The 15,717-nt window shown below is 40.0% G+C and overlaps 1 protein-coding gene across 5 annotated transcripts in view; it reads right to left on the bottom strand.

Annotated features, from left to right (window-relative positions):
• Nucleotides 1-15,717, bottom strand: part of LOC115142796 (histone deacetylase 7-like) — a 102,184-nt gene that overhangs the window by 15,020 nt on the left and 71,447 nt on the right. For all 5 annotated transcript variants that reach the window (XM_029682544.2, XM_029682545.2, XM_029682543.2 and 2 more), the window contains 2 exons: nt 3,290-3,408; nt 241-374 (listed from right to left, as the gene is read on the bottom strand). In XM_029682544.2, the coding sequence (XP_029538404.1) occupies nt 241-374; nt 3,290-3,408 (253 nt within the window). The remainder of the gene's footprint in view (nt 1-240; nt 375-3,289; nt 3,409-15,717) is intronic.

The following is a 15,717-nucleotide window of genomic DNA, read 5'->3' as shown; positions in this document are numbered from 1 at the left end:
CCGAACAGCCAAAATAAAACCTTTACCCGAAGTCCAAAACTAACAGAAACGTCACAAAATGTCATCACAATGTATGCACGAACTCTTCTGAACTGTTCAGCTGGGAAGCACATGAATGCCTTAAGACTACCCATCACTACCCTAGATGCTGATCGAAGGTCAGCATTGTGTTTTTCCCCCTTATGGCTCCGGTTAGAATTTACAGAGGGTTAAGCTGGTCTTAGATCTGTGTCTACTGACCTGAGTGCCCAGCAGGATGCGGACGCAGGCCTCCGATGCATCGCAGATGGCCGTGAGGTCGTGACCCCCCTCCAGGGCCATGACAACCCGGCCCCCCGCCAGCCCCATCAGCTGATGTGTCAGGAAGCCAAAACCTGAGGGAGAGATACATTTATACACTTTATTAGAATTCACACATTAAAATGAAAAGGATTAAAACATTCCAAAGGTCACAGATACATGGATAAAATTGTTGATACAAAAAGCCCCTTCTCCATATTGCCAAGCACACACACAGGATGTGTGAGAACCCTGAGGAAAAGAGCTGTAATGCTGAAATGTGCTGTTTTTTTTTAAAGGTACAGTGCCTTCAGAAAGTTCTGTATTCACACCCCTTGACTTTTTCCACATTTTGTTGTGTTACAGCCTGAATTTAAAATGTATTCCATTGAGATTGTATGTCACTGGCCTACACACAATACCACATAAGTGGAGTTATGTTTTTACACATTTTTACGAATCAATAAAAAATGAAAAGCTGAAATGTCTTGAGCCAATAAGCATTCAACCCCTTTGCTATGTCAAGCCTAAATAAGTAATGGAGTAAAAAGGTGCTTAACAAGTCATATAATAAGTTGCATGGACTCTGTGCAACAATAGTGTTTAACATGATTGTTGAATAACTAGGTCATCTACAGTATGTACCCCACACATACAATTATCTGTACGGTCCCTCGGTCGAGCAGTGAATTTCAAACACAGATTCAACCAAAAAGACCAGGGCAGTTTTCCAATGCATCTCAAAAGAAGGGCACCGATTGGTAGATGGGTAAAAAAAAAAAGAAAAGAGAAATGTAATAGTCCTTTGAGCGTGGTGAAGTTATTGATTACACTTTGATGGTGTATCAATACAACCAGTCACTACAAAGTAACAGGAGTCCTTCCTGACGCCTTTGCCGGAAAAGAAAGGAAACCGCTCAGTGATTTCACCATGAAGCCAATGGTGATTTTAAAAACAGTTACAGTATAAGGGCTGTGATAGGAGAAAACTGAGGATGGATCAACAACATTGTAGTTACTCCACAATACTAACCTAATTGACAGAGTGAAACGAAGGATGCCTGAACACAATAAAAAATATTCTTAAACATGTGTCCTGTTTCCGACATGGCACTAAAGTAATATTGCAAAAAATGTGGCAAAGCAATTAACTTTTTGTCCTGAATACAAAGTGTTATGTTTTGGGGAAATCCAATACAACACTTTACCACTCTCCATATTTTCAAGCATTGTGGTGGCTGCATCAAGTTATGGATATGCTTGTAATCATTAAGGACTGGGGAGTTTTTCAGGATAAAAAAAGAAACGGAATGAAGGTAAGCACAGGCAAATTCCTAAAGAAAAACCCAGTTCAGTCTGCTTTCCACCATACACTGGGAAATTAATTCAATTTTCAGCAGGACAATAACCTAAAACACAAGGCCAAATCTACACTGGAGTTGCTTACCAAGAAGCGTGAATGTTTTTGAGTGGCCTAGTTACAGTTTTGACTTAAATCTGCTAAAGAATCTATGGCAAGACTTTAAAATGGCTGTCTAGCAATGATTAACAATCAATTTAACAGAAGTTGAAGAATTTTTAAAAAAATGGGCAAAAATTTTACAATCCAGGTGTGCAAAGCTTTTCAGTGACTTACCCATAAAGATGCACAGCTGTAATTGCTGCCAAAGGTGATTCTAACATGTATTGACTCAGAGGTGTGAATCATTATGTAAATTAGATATTTCTGTATTTCATTTTCTATAAATTTGCTCAAATTTTTAAAACAAGTTTTCACTTTGTCATTATGGGGTATTGTGTGACATACATGGCATAAGTCAAGGGGTATGAATACTTTCTGAAGAGCTTGAATTCAAAATGTGTTAGAGCTTGAATTCAAAATGGATCAAATATTTTTTTCTCTCACTTGTCTACACACAATACCTGATAATGACAAAGTGAAAACTTGACCTACTCCACATTTTGTTGTGTTACAGCCTGAATTCAAAATGGATAAAATCTCATTTTTTCCCTCACCCATCTCCACACAATGCCCCATAATGACAAAGTGAAAACTTGTTTTTACAAAGTAGACTCAGCGATATGACATCATCATACACAGTGGGGTGACTTCCTGCTCCCAGACATAAACATCAAATCAGCCAAGACTGACACTGTTGACTCTTTGTCAGGAACAAATACAGACGAAACTACTGAATAAACCCTGTGAAATAAAGAACCGTCTGATCGACGAAGTAGAACTCTTAAGATAGTGAGGATGAGGTAGAAATAGGTTGCTCTTAGAACAGTTTAGAAGGTTCATTTCAACCTGTAAGATCCATAGAAGGTAGAGTAAGGTATTCATTTACCTTCACAATCACATTTTCACTGTATTTTATATCTATTCGAATCAAGCCGTTTTGGATTGGCTGAGCTAAAACCAATGGTGAACCAGTAAAGACAGCTAGCTTGATTCTTATTGTGCCAGCTAAAAGGGAAAGGTTTGAAAATAAACCATCTGAATGATTGGTATTTAAATTCCCACAGGTGATAAAACTCATTTGAATAAAAGTAATAATAGAGAACAATTTGAGTACTTTGCTACATCAATCCTTTTGATTTGCTTTGACATGGGAAAACACCAAGGAATCAAAGATGGCTGCCAACGTGATTATTGAACACTACTTTAAACAAACTGTAGCATAGGCTACTCAATTTGAGCAAGTTTATTTTACCACGGTTACATTTCTGACTCCCCTAACTCTCTAGCTATAAATATACTGTATGTACTGTAAAAAATATAAAAAATAAAGCATTGTTATAAAGTAGTTAGATATTAGGAGAGGATTAGTATTTACAAAAACACTTCCATTAAGTCTCAACTATGCTTGTCAACTACAAGAAAAATGTCATAATGTGTGATCGCATGAACTTTTGAATGTGTGTGTGTGCGTACGCTCCAACGTCTATTTGCATGCGTGTCCCTGCATGTGATTCAGTGAGGAACTGACGAGGTGTTTCGTGAGCTTACACTTGGCCGACACTTTGTAGCCCCCCAGCGGCGCCGGATGTCCCTTGACGGCATCGAAACCAGATGAGACCAGCACCATGTCAGGAGAGAACTCGTGGGCAATCGGCATCACCACAGTCCTGGAGACATACAGGAGAGAGAAATCAGACCATTAAACCCCATTGACAAGAAAGAGTTGTTCAAGTCTTCAACGCTGTTGTAGGTCAAGCACTCAAACTAGTACGTTTTCCTAAATCGTCTCAAAATCATTTAAAACAGCATAGCTCATTAGGCGTAGTAAATGGGCTTATAATGCAAGGTATTCATAGAAAGTGTCACGAAAATAGTAGTTAGATATTAGGAGAGGATGTATCCACGTGAGAAAGTAATTTCTGAGCCTGTGTGACAGATGAATGTAGTTGCTAGAAAGAGCTTAACACGATTCTTCAGGGCCACAAGAGAAAAGCATACTATATGTGACTTTGACCCTTTAACTGACTGTACATTTCACACCAGGCTTGGGCAGCATACAGTTGAAGTCAGAAGTTTACATAGACTTAGGTTGGAGTCATTAAAGCTAATTTTTCAACCACTCCACAATTTTCAAAACTATAGTTTTGGCAAGTCGGTTAGAACATCTACTTTGTGCAGGACACAAGTAATTTTCCAACAAGTGTTTACAGACATTATTTAACTTATAATTCACTGTATCACAATTCCAGTGGGTCAGAAGTTTACATGCACTAAGTTGAATGTACCTTTAAACAGCTTGGAAATTTCCAGAACATTATGTCATGGCTTTAGAAGCTTCTGATAGGCTAATTGATATCATTTGAGTCAATTGGAGGTGTATCTGTGCATGCACTTCAAGGCCTACCTTCAAACTCAGTGCCTCTTTGCTTGACATCATAGGAAAATCAAAAGAAATCAGAAAAAAAATTGTAGACCTCCACAAGTCTGATTCATCCTTGGGAGCAATTTCTAAACGCCTGAAGGTACCATGTTCATCTGTACAAACAATAGTACGCAAGTATAAACACCATGGGACCACGCAGCCGTCATACCGCTCAGAATGGAGACGTGTTCTGTCTCCTAGAGATGAACGTACTTTGGAGTGAAAAGTGTAAATCAATCACAGAACAACAGTAAACAACCTTGTGAAGATGCTGGAGGATACAGGTACAAAATTATCTATATCCACAGTAAAAGGAGTCCTATATCGACATAACCTAAAAGGCTGCTCAGCAAGGAAGAAGCCACTGCTCCAAAACCGCCTTAAAAAAAGCCAGACTATGGTTTGCAACTGCACAAAGGGACAAAGATCGTACTTTCAGGTCTGTCTTCTGGTCTGATGAAACAAAAATAGAACTGTTTGGCCATAATGACCATCGTTCTGTTTGGAGGAAAAAGGGGGAGGCTTGCAAGCAGAAGAACACCATCCCAACCGTGAAGCACGGGGGTGGCAGCATCATGTTGTGGGGGTGCTTTACTGCAGGAGGGACTGGTGCACTTCACAAAATAGATGGCATCATGAGGTAGGAAAAGTATGTGGATATATTGAAGCAACATAAAGACATCAGTCAGGAAGTTAAAGCTTGGTCGCAAATGGGTCTTCCAAATGGACAATGACCCTAAGCATACTTCCAAAGTTGTTTGACCCAAATTAAACCATTTAAAGGTAATGCTACCAGATACTAATTGAGTGTATGTAAACTTCTGACCCACTGGGAATGTGATGAAAGAAAGAAAAGCTGAAATAAATCATTCTCTCTACTATTATTCTGATATTTCACATTCTTAAAATAAAGTGGTGATCCTAACTGACCGAAGACAGATAATTTTTACTAGGATTAAATGTCAGGAATTGTGAAAAACTGAGTTTAACCCTATTTGGCTAAGGTGTATGTAAACGTCCGACTTCAACTGTACCATATATACTCTATACCGGGGTATTTGGAAATAGCCACGGGACAGTTTTTCAATATCGTCAATACCGTTGTAACTATTTCCTTGAAGTTTTTCAATACATTTGAATATTTGTAGCTATTTTTTAAGTAAATACCTGCAGTCAACTTGTGCAATTCATTAGGAGATGATGCAGATCACGTTCTTATTTCACCTGTCACATTATTATTAGTATTATTAATTTACGTTATGAAGCGTACTTAGTTCACCAGCACAGTTGAGCCAGTCACGTGTTTGTTTGTAAATAGCACAATGGGAGAAAGCGGGAGCAGATGAGTAAAGCTGTGTCACATGGGGTCATGTTTTATATTGAAAGTCAACCGTGTTTTTCTGCTTCAATAGAGTGATCGGGGACATGCAACTATAGTCTATAGTTTTCCTTCACAGAAAATATGTTACATAATATAGCTTCATTTTCATCAGCTGACAAAAGAAGTGCAATGCTATTTGGCTAGCAACCACACAAGTAGATGAGCTTACAATGAAAAAGCAAGGTCTTTTTTTTGTCAAAAACTATGCATGGCCTTCATATGTCTAATGTTTAAGCTTAATCATAGAAAGAATGTAGCCAGCTACATTTCCTAATGTTTTGCGTAAATTTTATTTAGCATTTTACCAGAGAAAAATAGGCTGGCTACACTGAGAAAAGTACAGGAGAAAAGAAGCTACACATCAGTCTGAGCATCCGAGTTTAGAAGTGCAGCTGAAGCACAAAATGAGTCTGATGCCGAGCAGAAATTACAATGAGAAGCATTTTACATCTGTGTTTACAAAACACAGCAAACTATTTCTTATGCGTTTTATATATTTTTCTGGCGTGAAAAACGCAGAAGGTGTCATGTGTTAACATGACCCCTAGTTTAACTTGCTATCTAGGTACGTAGCTGAGTTAATACGGTGACGGGGCATCCTATTGTGTTAGTTTCTGACGTGTTTGAGAAGGCAAAGTTGCTATCTTGATTTCCTTGACTTTTATCCTCCTCTCCATTCTCTGCCTGTCTGTTTGTTTCTCTGGTGCCCCCTTGTGTACTAAACCGGTAATACCGTAAATCCCGAGATGAAAGAAGGACGGTATGACGATATGAAAATCTGGATACCGCCCAACCCTATTTCACACCCTAGCCTCTCATGACACACAAAACACGCTGTGCTTTATTGCTTACTGTATATGACATGCTCTTGAAGAGTAAAGCAGGATGTAACATTTTTGGTTGGGAGAGATGTACAGTATGTGTATGACCACATGACAAGGCAAATAAATCACTGACTACCAAGTCACATTTGGGTAACATTTTGAAGAGACATGGTCAAATTAAACCCCATGTTCCACAGATCTAACTTGGTCCCAGATCAGTTTGTGCGGTCTTGCCAACACCTATGGTCATTGCGAAACAGCACAAATAAATCCAGAACCAGGCTACCATTGATCAGTCCAACTGTCTGAACCGTTTCAACAAACTCCTAGGTAACATACCCATTGTGACACAATGTCCCGAGTGGTGCAGCGGTCTAAAGCACTGCATCTCAGTGTTAGAGGCGTCCCTACCGACACCCTGGTTTGAATCCAGGCTGTGTCCAAACTGGCTGTGATTGGGAGTCCCCTAGGGCGGCGCACAATTGGCCCAGCGTCGGCCGGGGTAGGCCGTCATTGTTTAAAAGAATTTGTTCTTAACTGATTTGCGTAGTTAAATAAAGGTTAATATATATATATATTACATTTTTTAATTAAAAGTAGATGACATTTGAAATGCTAACCACATGGTGCTCTAACTCCAGCCTCACATAATAGATGTACAAACATTACATCAAGTTGCACAGACACCATGTAGCCGAATGATAGTTACACATCATTTACACATCTCTGTTTGATTTCGTGTGAAAACACAGTCACTAAACTTCATTAAAAAGAACATTTGGCCTCTTCCTTGAAATGTAATAATTGTTTTATGTATCTTATATGCAGTTGCAAGTAATACTTGAGTACCTACTAGGATACATTCTGGTTACCGTGGTTACAAAAGTAGTTAAAGTTGCCCTTGTTGGCATGTAGTTTATGTAAAGTGCTACCAAACAGATGAAAACCATCAGGACCAAGAGAGAGTGATGTCCAGAGGGGAGTATTTGTCGATGATGCCAGCACAGACTCTTTATTTTCATCTTCTGGGACCACTTCCCTTGTTCTTCTCCACCTCCTCCTCTTCCCTTCTTCCTCTTCCTCCCATTGCTGCTGCCGCTAGTGATTTAAGCTAGCACACACGGCCCATGCTGTGATTCCTCTCGCTACCTCTTTCTCTCCCCTGCCATCTCCTTCTCTCTTTCTCTCTCCATCCCCCCCTCTGTCAACCCCTCCGTCCCTGCCTCTTCCTCTCTCCTTCCACCTTCTCTCTTCCTCTCTCTTTCTGCCCCTCTCTCTTTCCCTCCCTCCTTCTCTCTCCCCTCTCTCTTTCCCTCTCTCTCTCTCTCTCTCTCTCTCTCTCTCTCTCTCTCTCTCTCTCTCTCTCTCTCCGGCCGCCAGTTCAAAGCGTTTCGGCGGGCGGCTGGTTCCCATTAGGGGCTCGTCCCTCTTCTCACGTCACTGACAGCCAGCCATCTGGTATCCATTGGGCTTAATTACGCCGTCTTTGGATTCCCTAACAATGCACCCTCCCACGCCCCCAGCCCCCCTCCATTTTTCTCCGCCATGCACTACCAGACCCTGCAGCCCGTGTTGTGGGGGTGCACCTCCTCATACACACACATGAATGTACATGCACGTGTACACGCACAAATACATACAGACGTGCATGCACACATATACACGCAGATACACATGGTTGTGCACACCCACACACAACCACACCAACAAACACACACACTTCCTCTTCAATGCACACTCACAAGTACGACCCCCCTCCCACCAAGCTTAACAAAAATCCACCAGGCTATATCAACCTCCACCCATAAAAAACACTACCTCATCAGATTCTAACCCCTGCCACTGACCCCCTACGCCCCCACATACAGCCCCTTTACCTGACCCTCCTGCCTAGTACCACATACACACAGCACGTTTTACCCCCAACTCCAAAGGAATCCACCAGATTATACAGAAATCCCCCCAAACCACTTCAAATCCTTTTCAACCAGAATCTACCCCTTCCCCTTTGACACACGCTATTTACCCCCCCCACACACACACACACACACACACACACACACACACACACACACACACACACACACACACTATATATACAGAAGAGGTTGCCATTTTGGAGGCAACCCAAGATCCCTCAGCCTCTGACTGGCAAGATGTGAAATAAACAGAACCGGTCCATGTCTATGCACCAATACATATGCTTCTAACTGGGAGATTGAAATCTCAATCATGAATATGAATCAAATTAGAAAGATGGCAGGAAGAATGGAACCAGTCACTGCACTTATTACATTTATGGCCATTGCAGAAACTCTTCAAATTGGGTGCATCTTGTCTGGCTATACAGGAAGTCTAGTTGAAAAGTGGCTCAGTCACAGAGATCTTTCTTGCACCGAGTCGACAATATATTGCTTTACAGTGTTTGTTGGTGGATTACGGTGGGGGGGACGCTGTGAAATCATTTTCACATGTAAATACGTGTTTTAAAGGTGAACTCCTGGGATTTTACATTAGGATTTTCCAATTCCACACCAGGATATAGCCTATAGGCATACAAGAAACAGTTGCTAGGTAACATCTACATGTAGGCTACTGGAAACTAAGTGATAGTTGCTAGGTAACATCTACCTGTATTGAGAGATACTGTAAAAAAAAAATTTTTTAAAAGGCTGTTGGTAACATACACCTGTACTGAGAGCTAAGAACACATTACAGTAGAAAAAGTTACTAAGTTACGAGGTAACATCTGTCGTAGGTAACATCTAGGTAACAAACACCTGTATTGATAACTACGTGAGATTTGCTAGATTACTGGCAACTACCTGTACACAAAACAAAGGTAGAGTTGCTAGTTAACATTCACTTAAACTAAGGAACATTTTCCAGTTTCCTTTTTCCTTTTATACATCCAGTGAACCAACACAGACTATACTGCCTAAGTGGTTCTCAGATAGTTAGCAAATAGCATAGTATGCTAAGGGCAAACATTGGGCCTAGCGTCTGCCTGTTGAAACCGATAGCTTGTAACGGTACAGCACGGCTTTATCCGTTAGCATCGTGAGGTTGACGAGCTTGGCCCACCCACGGTGTGTGTATGCACCATACAGACCTCACATACTGTTTAACGGCCTGGTGGCGAGCCAACACCGCTGACAGGAACGCTCAAAGTTCATTATGCTGCAAACCGAGCAGCTATTCATTCAGGGGCTGTGGCTTGAATGAAGTGGAAAGTGCGGTGCACAGAAAAAAAAGACATTGGGACGCACTTCCATACAGTGGCATGGATTTACACCATGGGCTCTATTTCCGGCAGCCGTTAAGCCAGCGCCATTGTCCCGACACAAAATGTGAGCTGACAAATTATTTTAGCCAGATACGGTTATTATTTTGGATATGCGCAAAACCCCTCATGTAGGCTACATGTCCATAAGCCCATCATGGCATGAAAGATGACTGATACCGCTGACCCTATTTGGAAACATTTAAGTTGTTTTTCTGTTACAATTGCTTGTTTTCTGTTTCATGTGATTAAAAAAACACGTTGTCAGTAGGCTACCTGTGCCCCTAGGCCTATTACAGCGGAAGCTGTTTCAACAGCAACAAGTTGCGTGTGTTTCTTAACCTGGCCATGCATTAGCCAAGGAGCCTATCTATAAAATATTTCTAGGTCACACTTTATTTGGATAGTCCGGATAGTCATACTATCAACAAACTATCTGTTAATAAGCAACTGCTTGCAAAGGTTAGGGTTAGGTTTAGAATAAGGGTTAATGTTAGGGCTAGGGTTGAGTTTAGGATTAGGATAAGGGTTCATGTTAGGGCTAGGGTTGAATTTAGGATTAGGATAAGGGTTAATGTTAGGGCTAGGGTTGAATTTAGGATTAGGATAAGGGTTCATGTTAGGGCTAGGGTTGAATTTAGGATTAGGATAAGGGTTCAGGTTCAGGTTAGGGCTAGGGTTAGTAGATAGTTAGCTGAAATGTTACTGATAGTCTGTAGAGCATCTATTTAAACAAAGTGTTACCGGTTTCTAAATGGTCTACTCGTGAGGATTTTGCCATCATTCTTTGGCATTATTCATAATGAAAATAGGCCTTCCTGCAGTACATACTCCATTCGGCTCGTATCCATCCCTATTTCCAAAAAAGTGTCTCTTGTCCATTTATCTAAGAAACATTCAATCGAAAATATCGAAATGATTCAGTCCTACTGTATAAGGCCATATCAACGGTAGGCCTAGGCTATATCTTGCTTATTGAGAATGTGCCTCACACATGCAATATATAGTATCCTAGGCTCCTGTCAACAATGTTGACTGTCAACCCTCCACCGCTTACTGCTCGTTACTGTAGCCTGTGCTATTTAATACACTGTAGTATCAATTCACAACGGACTAGGACGAGAATATTCTGTGCCCCCCTTTACAGAAAATAACTATAGTATTCGTATAGGATATTATAGGATTTCTATAGTAACCTATAGTGGGCTTATAAGCGTCCTATAATATCTCTCTCCCTATATAAGATTTTTTATAAGATTTCCTGCCAGATGTTTTCTGTAATAATACTCAATAGTACTTGTATAGTATTATCATGAATCAAAATCTCTATAGTATTCATATAGTGAGTTTTTAGTAGCTCTCTTGCATACCTAGCATAAATGCGCTTTTTTCAATGAAGAACAATGTGGTTCATTGTCATCATTGCTGTTCAGCTTCTTTGCCTTTTTCTGCTTATTATACAGCATCTGTTATTTAAATATTTCCTAAATGAAATCAATTGCATAACATTGCCCGTGTCTCAAAACATGTGTAGATCCAACATGTCTCAACTCAAATTGAATGGATTGAAAAGCTACTTTTTATATGACTTATTTTGAAGTTACGCAAATCCTTAAAAAATGTACTCAATACACTACATGACCAAAAGTATATGGACACCTGTTCGTCAAACATCTCGTTCCAGAATCATGGGCATTAATATGGAGTTGTTCCCCCCTTTGCTGCTAAAACAGCCTCCCCTTTTCTGGGAAGGATTTCCCCCTAGGACCAAAAGGCTCCTCAACAGCTTCTACCCACAAGTCATTTGACTGCTGAACAATTCATAAATATCGCCACCGGACAATTTACATTGAGCCCCTCCCTCCCTCTTGTACACTGCTGCTACTCTCTGTTTGTGTGTTACCTATGCATAGTCACTTCACCCCAACCTACATGTACAGATTACCTCAACTAGCCTGTACCCCCGCACACTGACTCAGTACCGGCGCCCCCTGTATAAAGCCACTTTATTGTTATTCTTATTGTGTTACTTTTATTATTACTTTTTTTATTTTAGTCTACTTGGTAAATATTTTCTTCTTCTTGAACTGCACTGTTGGTTACGGGCTTGTAAGTAAGCATTTCATGGTAAAGTCGACACTTGTTGTATTCGGAGCATGTAGCAAATACGTTTGATTTGATTTAGATCTTGTCATTTGCTTCCATTCAGCCACGAGCATCAGTGAGGTCAGGCAATGATGTTGGGCTATTACACCTGGCTCACAGTCGGCGTTCCAATTTATCCCAAAGGTGTTCAGGGCTCTGTTCAGACAAGTCAAGTTCTTCCACACTGACCTCGACAAACCACGTCTGTATGGACCTCGCTTTATGCACGGGGGCATTGTCACGCTAAAATAGAAAAGGGCCTTCCCCAAACTGTTGCCACAAAGTTGGAAGCACAGAATCATCTAGAATGCCATTGTATGCTGTAGTGTTAAGATTTCCCTTCACCGGAACTAAGGGACCATTATTCCTCCTCCACCAAACTGTACAGTTGACGCTATGCATTGGGGCAGGTAGCGTTCTCCCGGCATCCGCCAAACCCAGATTAGTCCGTCGGACTTCCAAATGTTGAAGCGTGATTCATCACTCCAGAGAACGCGTTTCCACTGCTCCAGAGTCCAATGGCGGCGAGCTTCACACCACTCCAGCCGATGCTAAGTATTGCGCATGGTGATCTTAGGCTTGTGTGCTGCTGCTCGGCCATGGAAACCCATTTTATAGTAATATGTGTACACACTCCCTTACATAAATAGACCCACTGAGGTCAAAAGAGGTTGGCTGGTATTGATGTGTTTATATACATCTGTGAGCAAGTTTCTGATAAAGTCAGGCCTCTATTGTTAAGCTACTATTGTTGGTCCAAGTTTGTCTGTAACATCAGAGAAAAAGGGAAATAGTTGCTGTGAAAAAATGGAAATACCGTTTCTTGCTCATGTTTGGGTCCCCTGTGTTGCCAACCAGACATATGGGAGAATGTGAGAGAAAGTATTCACACCCCTTGACGTTTCCCACATTTTGTGTTACAGCCTGAATTTAAAATTGATTAAATGTATATACTTTTTGTCACTAGCCTACACACAATATCCCATAATGTGAAAGTGGAATTATGTTTTTCAAATTTCTTTTAACAAATTAATTAAAAATGAAAAGCTGAAATGTCTTCAGTCAATATGTATTCAGACCCTTTTTTATGGCATGCCTAAATAAGTTCAGGAGTAAACATTTGCTTAACAAGTCACATAATTACTTGTATGGACTCACTCGGTGTGCAATAATAGTGTTTAATATGATTTTTGAATGACTACCTCATCTCTGGACCCCTTGCTCTTGTGCTTAGTTGAGCAGTGCATATCAAACACAGATTCAACCACAAAGACTAGGGAGGTTTTCCAATGCCTCACAAATATGTCCACCTATTGAGCAGACATTGAATATCCCTTTGAGCATTGTGAAGTTATTAATACACCTTGTCACTACAAAGATACAGGCGTCTTTCCTGACTCAGTTGCCGGAGAGGAAGGACAAGGGTGACTTTCAAAGTTACAGTTTAAAAGCTGTGATAGGAACAATCTGAGGATGAATCAACAACATTCTAGTTACTCCACAATATTAACTTAATTGTCAGAGTGAAAAGAAGAAAGCCTGTACAGAATTTAAAAAACTCCCAAACATGCATCCTGTTTGCAAAAGTAATATTGCAAAAAATGTGGCAAAGCAATGAACGTTTTGACCTGAATACAAAGTGTTACGTTTGGGGAAATCCAATATAACGCATTACTGAGTAACACTCTCCATATTTTCAAGCATAGTGGTAGCTGCATCATGTTATGGGTGTGCTTGTAATTGTAAAGGACTGGACAGTTTTTCAGGATAAAAAATAAACTGAATGGAGCTAAGTACAGGAAAATCCTAGAAGAAAACCTGGTTCAGTTTGCTTTCCACTAGACATTTTCAGCAGGACAAAACCTAAAACACAAGGCCAAATGTGCACTGGAGTTGCTTACCAAGAAGTCAGTGAATGTTCCTGTGTGGCCAAGTTACAGTTTTGACTGAAATCTACTTGAAAATCTATGACAAGACTTGAAAATGGTTTTCTAGCAATGATCAACAACCAATTTGACAGAGCTTGAAGAATTTTGAAAAGATCAATGGGTAAATTTTGCAAAATCCAGGTGTGGAAATTTCTTCGAAACTTACCAATAAAGACTCACAGCTGTAATCACTGCCAAATGTGCTTCTACAAAGTATTGACTCAGGGATGTGAATACTTACGCACATTTATTTTGTATTTTATTTTCAATACATTTGCAAACATTTCTAAAAACATGTTTCATTTTGTCATTATGGATTATTGTGTGTATAGTCGAAGGGTGAGAAAAAAAATCTATTTAATCCATTTTGAATTCAGGCTGTAACACACAAAATGTGGAGTAGGTTAAGAGGTATAAATATTTTCTGAAGGTACTGTATATAGTACAGTAGCCTAATCTTCTGCATTTTGTTATCACGTATTTATAGTCAAGGGATGTTATGCTTGTTTCGGCCCACAGAGGGAGCAGCTCGCTCTAGTGCTTAGTTTACGCAGTGTTGCCAATTTATTGACTTTGTCGCTATATTTATCAACTTTTCAAACCCCATCCCTTTACTGGCTACTTTTCAGGCTGCCTTTGGGGAGTTTTGGCACAAAGAGTTTATATGGTGTTAATGGCAGCTGTGCCACAGCAAGTTAAATTGGCTGATGTCATCGCAGCTCTGGCAAAACGTAATCTAGCGACTTCTAGCGACAAAATAAACAGAAAAAAGCGATTTTCCCTGAAAAATAGTTGACAACACTTGCTTCTTGTGCTCTCGCTCTATAGTGGCTCTTGCCAGTTGATTGAAAGAGCCAACTGAAAATTGAAGAGAGAAGCACCAGATAAACACATTTATTTAAAACTTTATCTTCATGGTGAGCGAGTTATAAAGCATATGATATAAAACACCAAATTAAGCGGAGTGTAATGATATTATTGTTGTTCTTTTTTATGATGTTTTAAAAGTTTAATTCATTTATAAATCTCTATTGGCATAGAAGCTAACATCGGCTAATGTTAGCTCCAGTCAAGCTAGCCTGTCATAGTCATGGCGACACAGGACTCCAACGAAAAATCACACAGAGAGTGTAAGTAAAGAGAAAGATTGTAACTTTGCTATCATTAGGGATATGTTGAGAATGACATGATGGAAATGTACTGATGAGATGCATGTCCTTCATCTTGAATCACTAGGGTGGATAATGAATATAATCTCCTTAAATTCTTTCATTTATGAGGCTGTTTCTCCAAAAAAGCAATGTGTTCCCCAGTTGAAATGGCCTTTTATGTGTATTTATTACTAAATCGAACAATTATGTTTTGTAGAGCTTCCAATGCTTCTCATAGAAGTGCAGGAGTTTAGGATGGAAAGGAAAAAGCATCCCTCACTTTTCTTAACACAGAATGAAATTGTCCTCCTTTGTGAATGACATAAACACATGTTTAAAAACATTAACAAGGATACATTTATCCTTGCATATCACATCTCATGATTGGAAAAGTGACCACAATTGCCTGAACTTATGATGTGCCTTTGTGTTTTCTATAGGTTGAACTGGAAGAGGGCTCCAAAATCCAAATTTCGAACCTCTGGGAAAAACTTGTTTTAATGACTCCAACCTAGGTGTATGTAAACGTCCGACTTAAACTGAATATGTGTGTGTGTGTCTGTGTGTGTGTGTGTGTGTGTGTGTATTTATATGTATGTGTACAGTGTGCATGTGTGTTATATATATATTTACAAAAAAAATATGGGGTATTGGAAATAATGCAGACAATTACATGAATGGAAGCTACGATCTATCTGCAATATCAAAGCTGATCTACACCCTACATTTAAAAAAATACTAATAAATAAATAAAAGACAGTACACAGGCTCTGTCGCAGCCGGGTTTGAGGCGCACTGTGTTAAGAAGCAGTGCGGCTGGGTTGGGTTGTGTTTCGGAGGAC

The sequence above is a fragment of the Oncorhynchus nerka genome, linkage group LG15, assembly GCF_034236695.1.
Source record: "Oncorhynchus nerka isolate Pitt River linkage group LG15, Oner_Uvic_2.0, whole genome shotgun sequence".
Taxonomy (NCBI): domain Eukaryota; kingdom Metazoa; phylum Chordata; class Actinopteri; order Salmoniformes; family Salmonidae; genus Oncorhynchus; species Oncorhynchus nerka.
The sequence above is the reverse complement of the archived record's forward strand: the minus strand, read 5'-3'. Positions and strand labels throughout refer to the sequence as shown.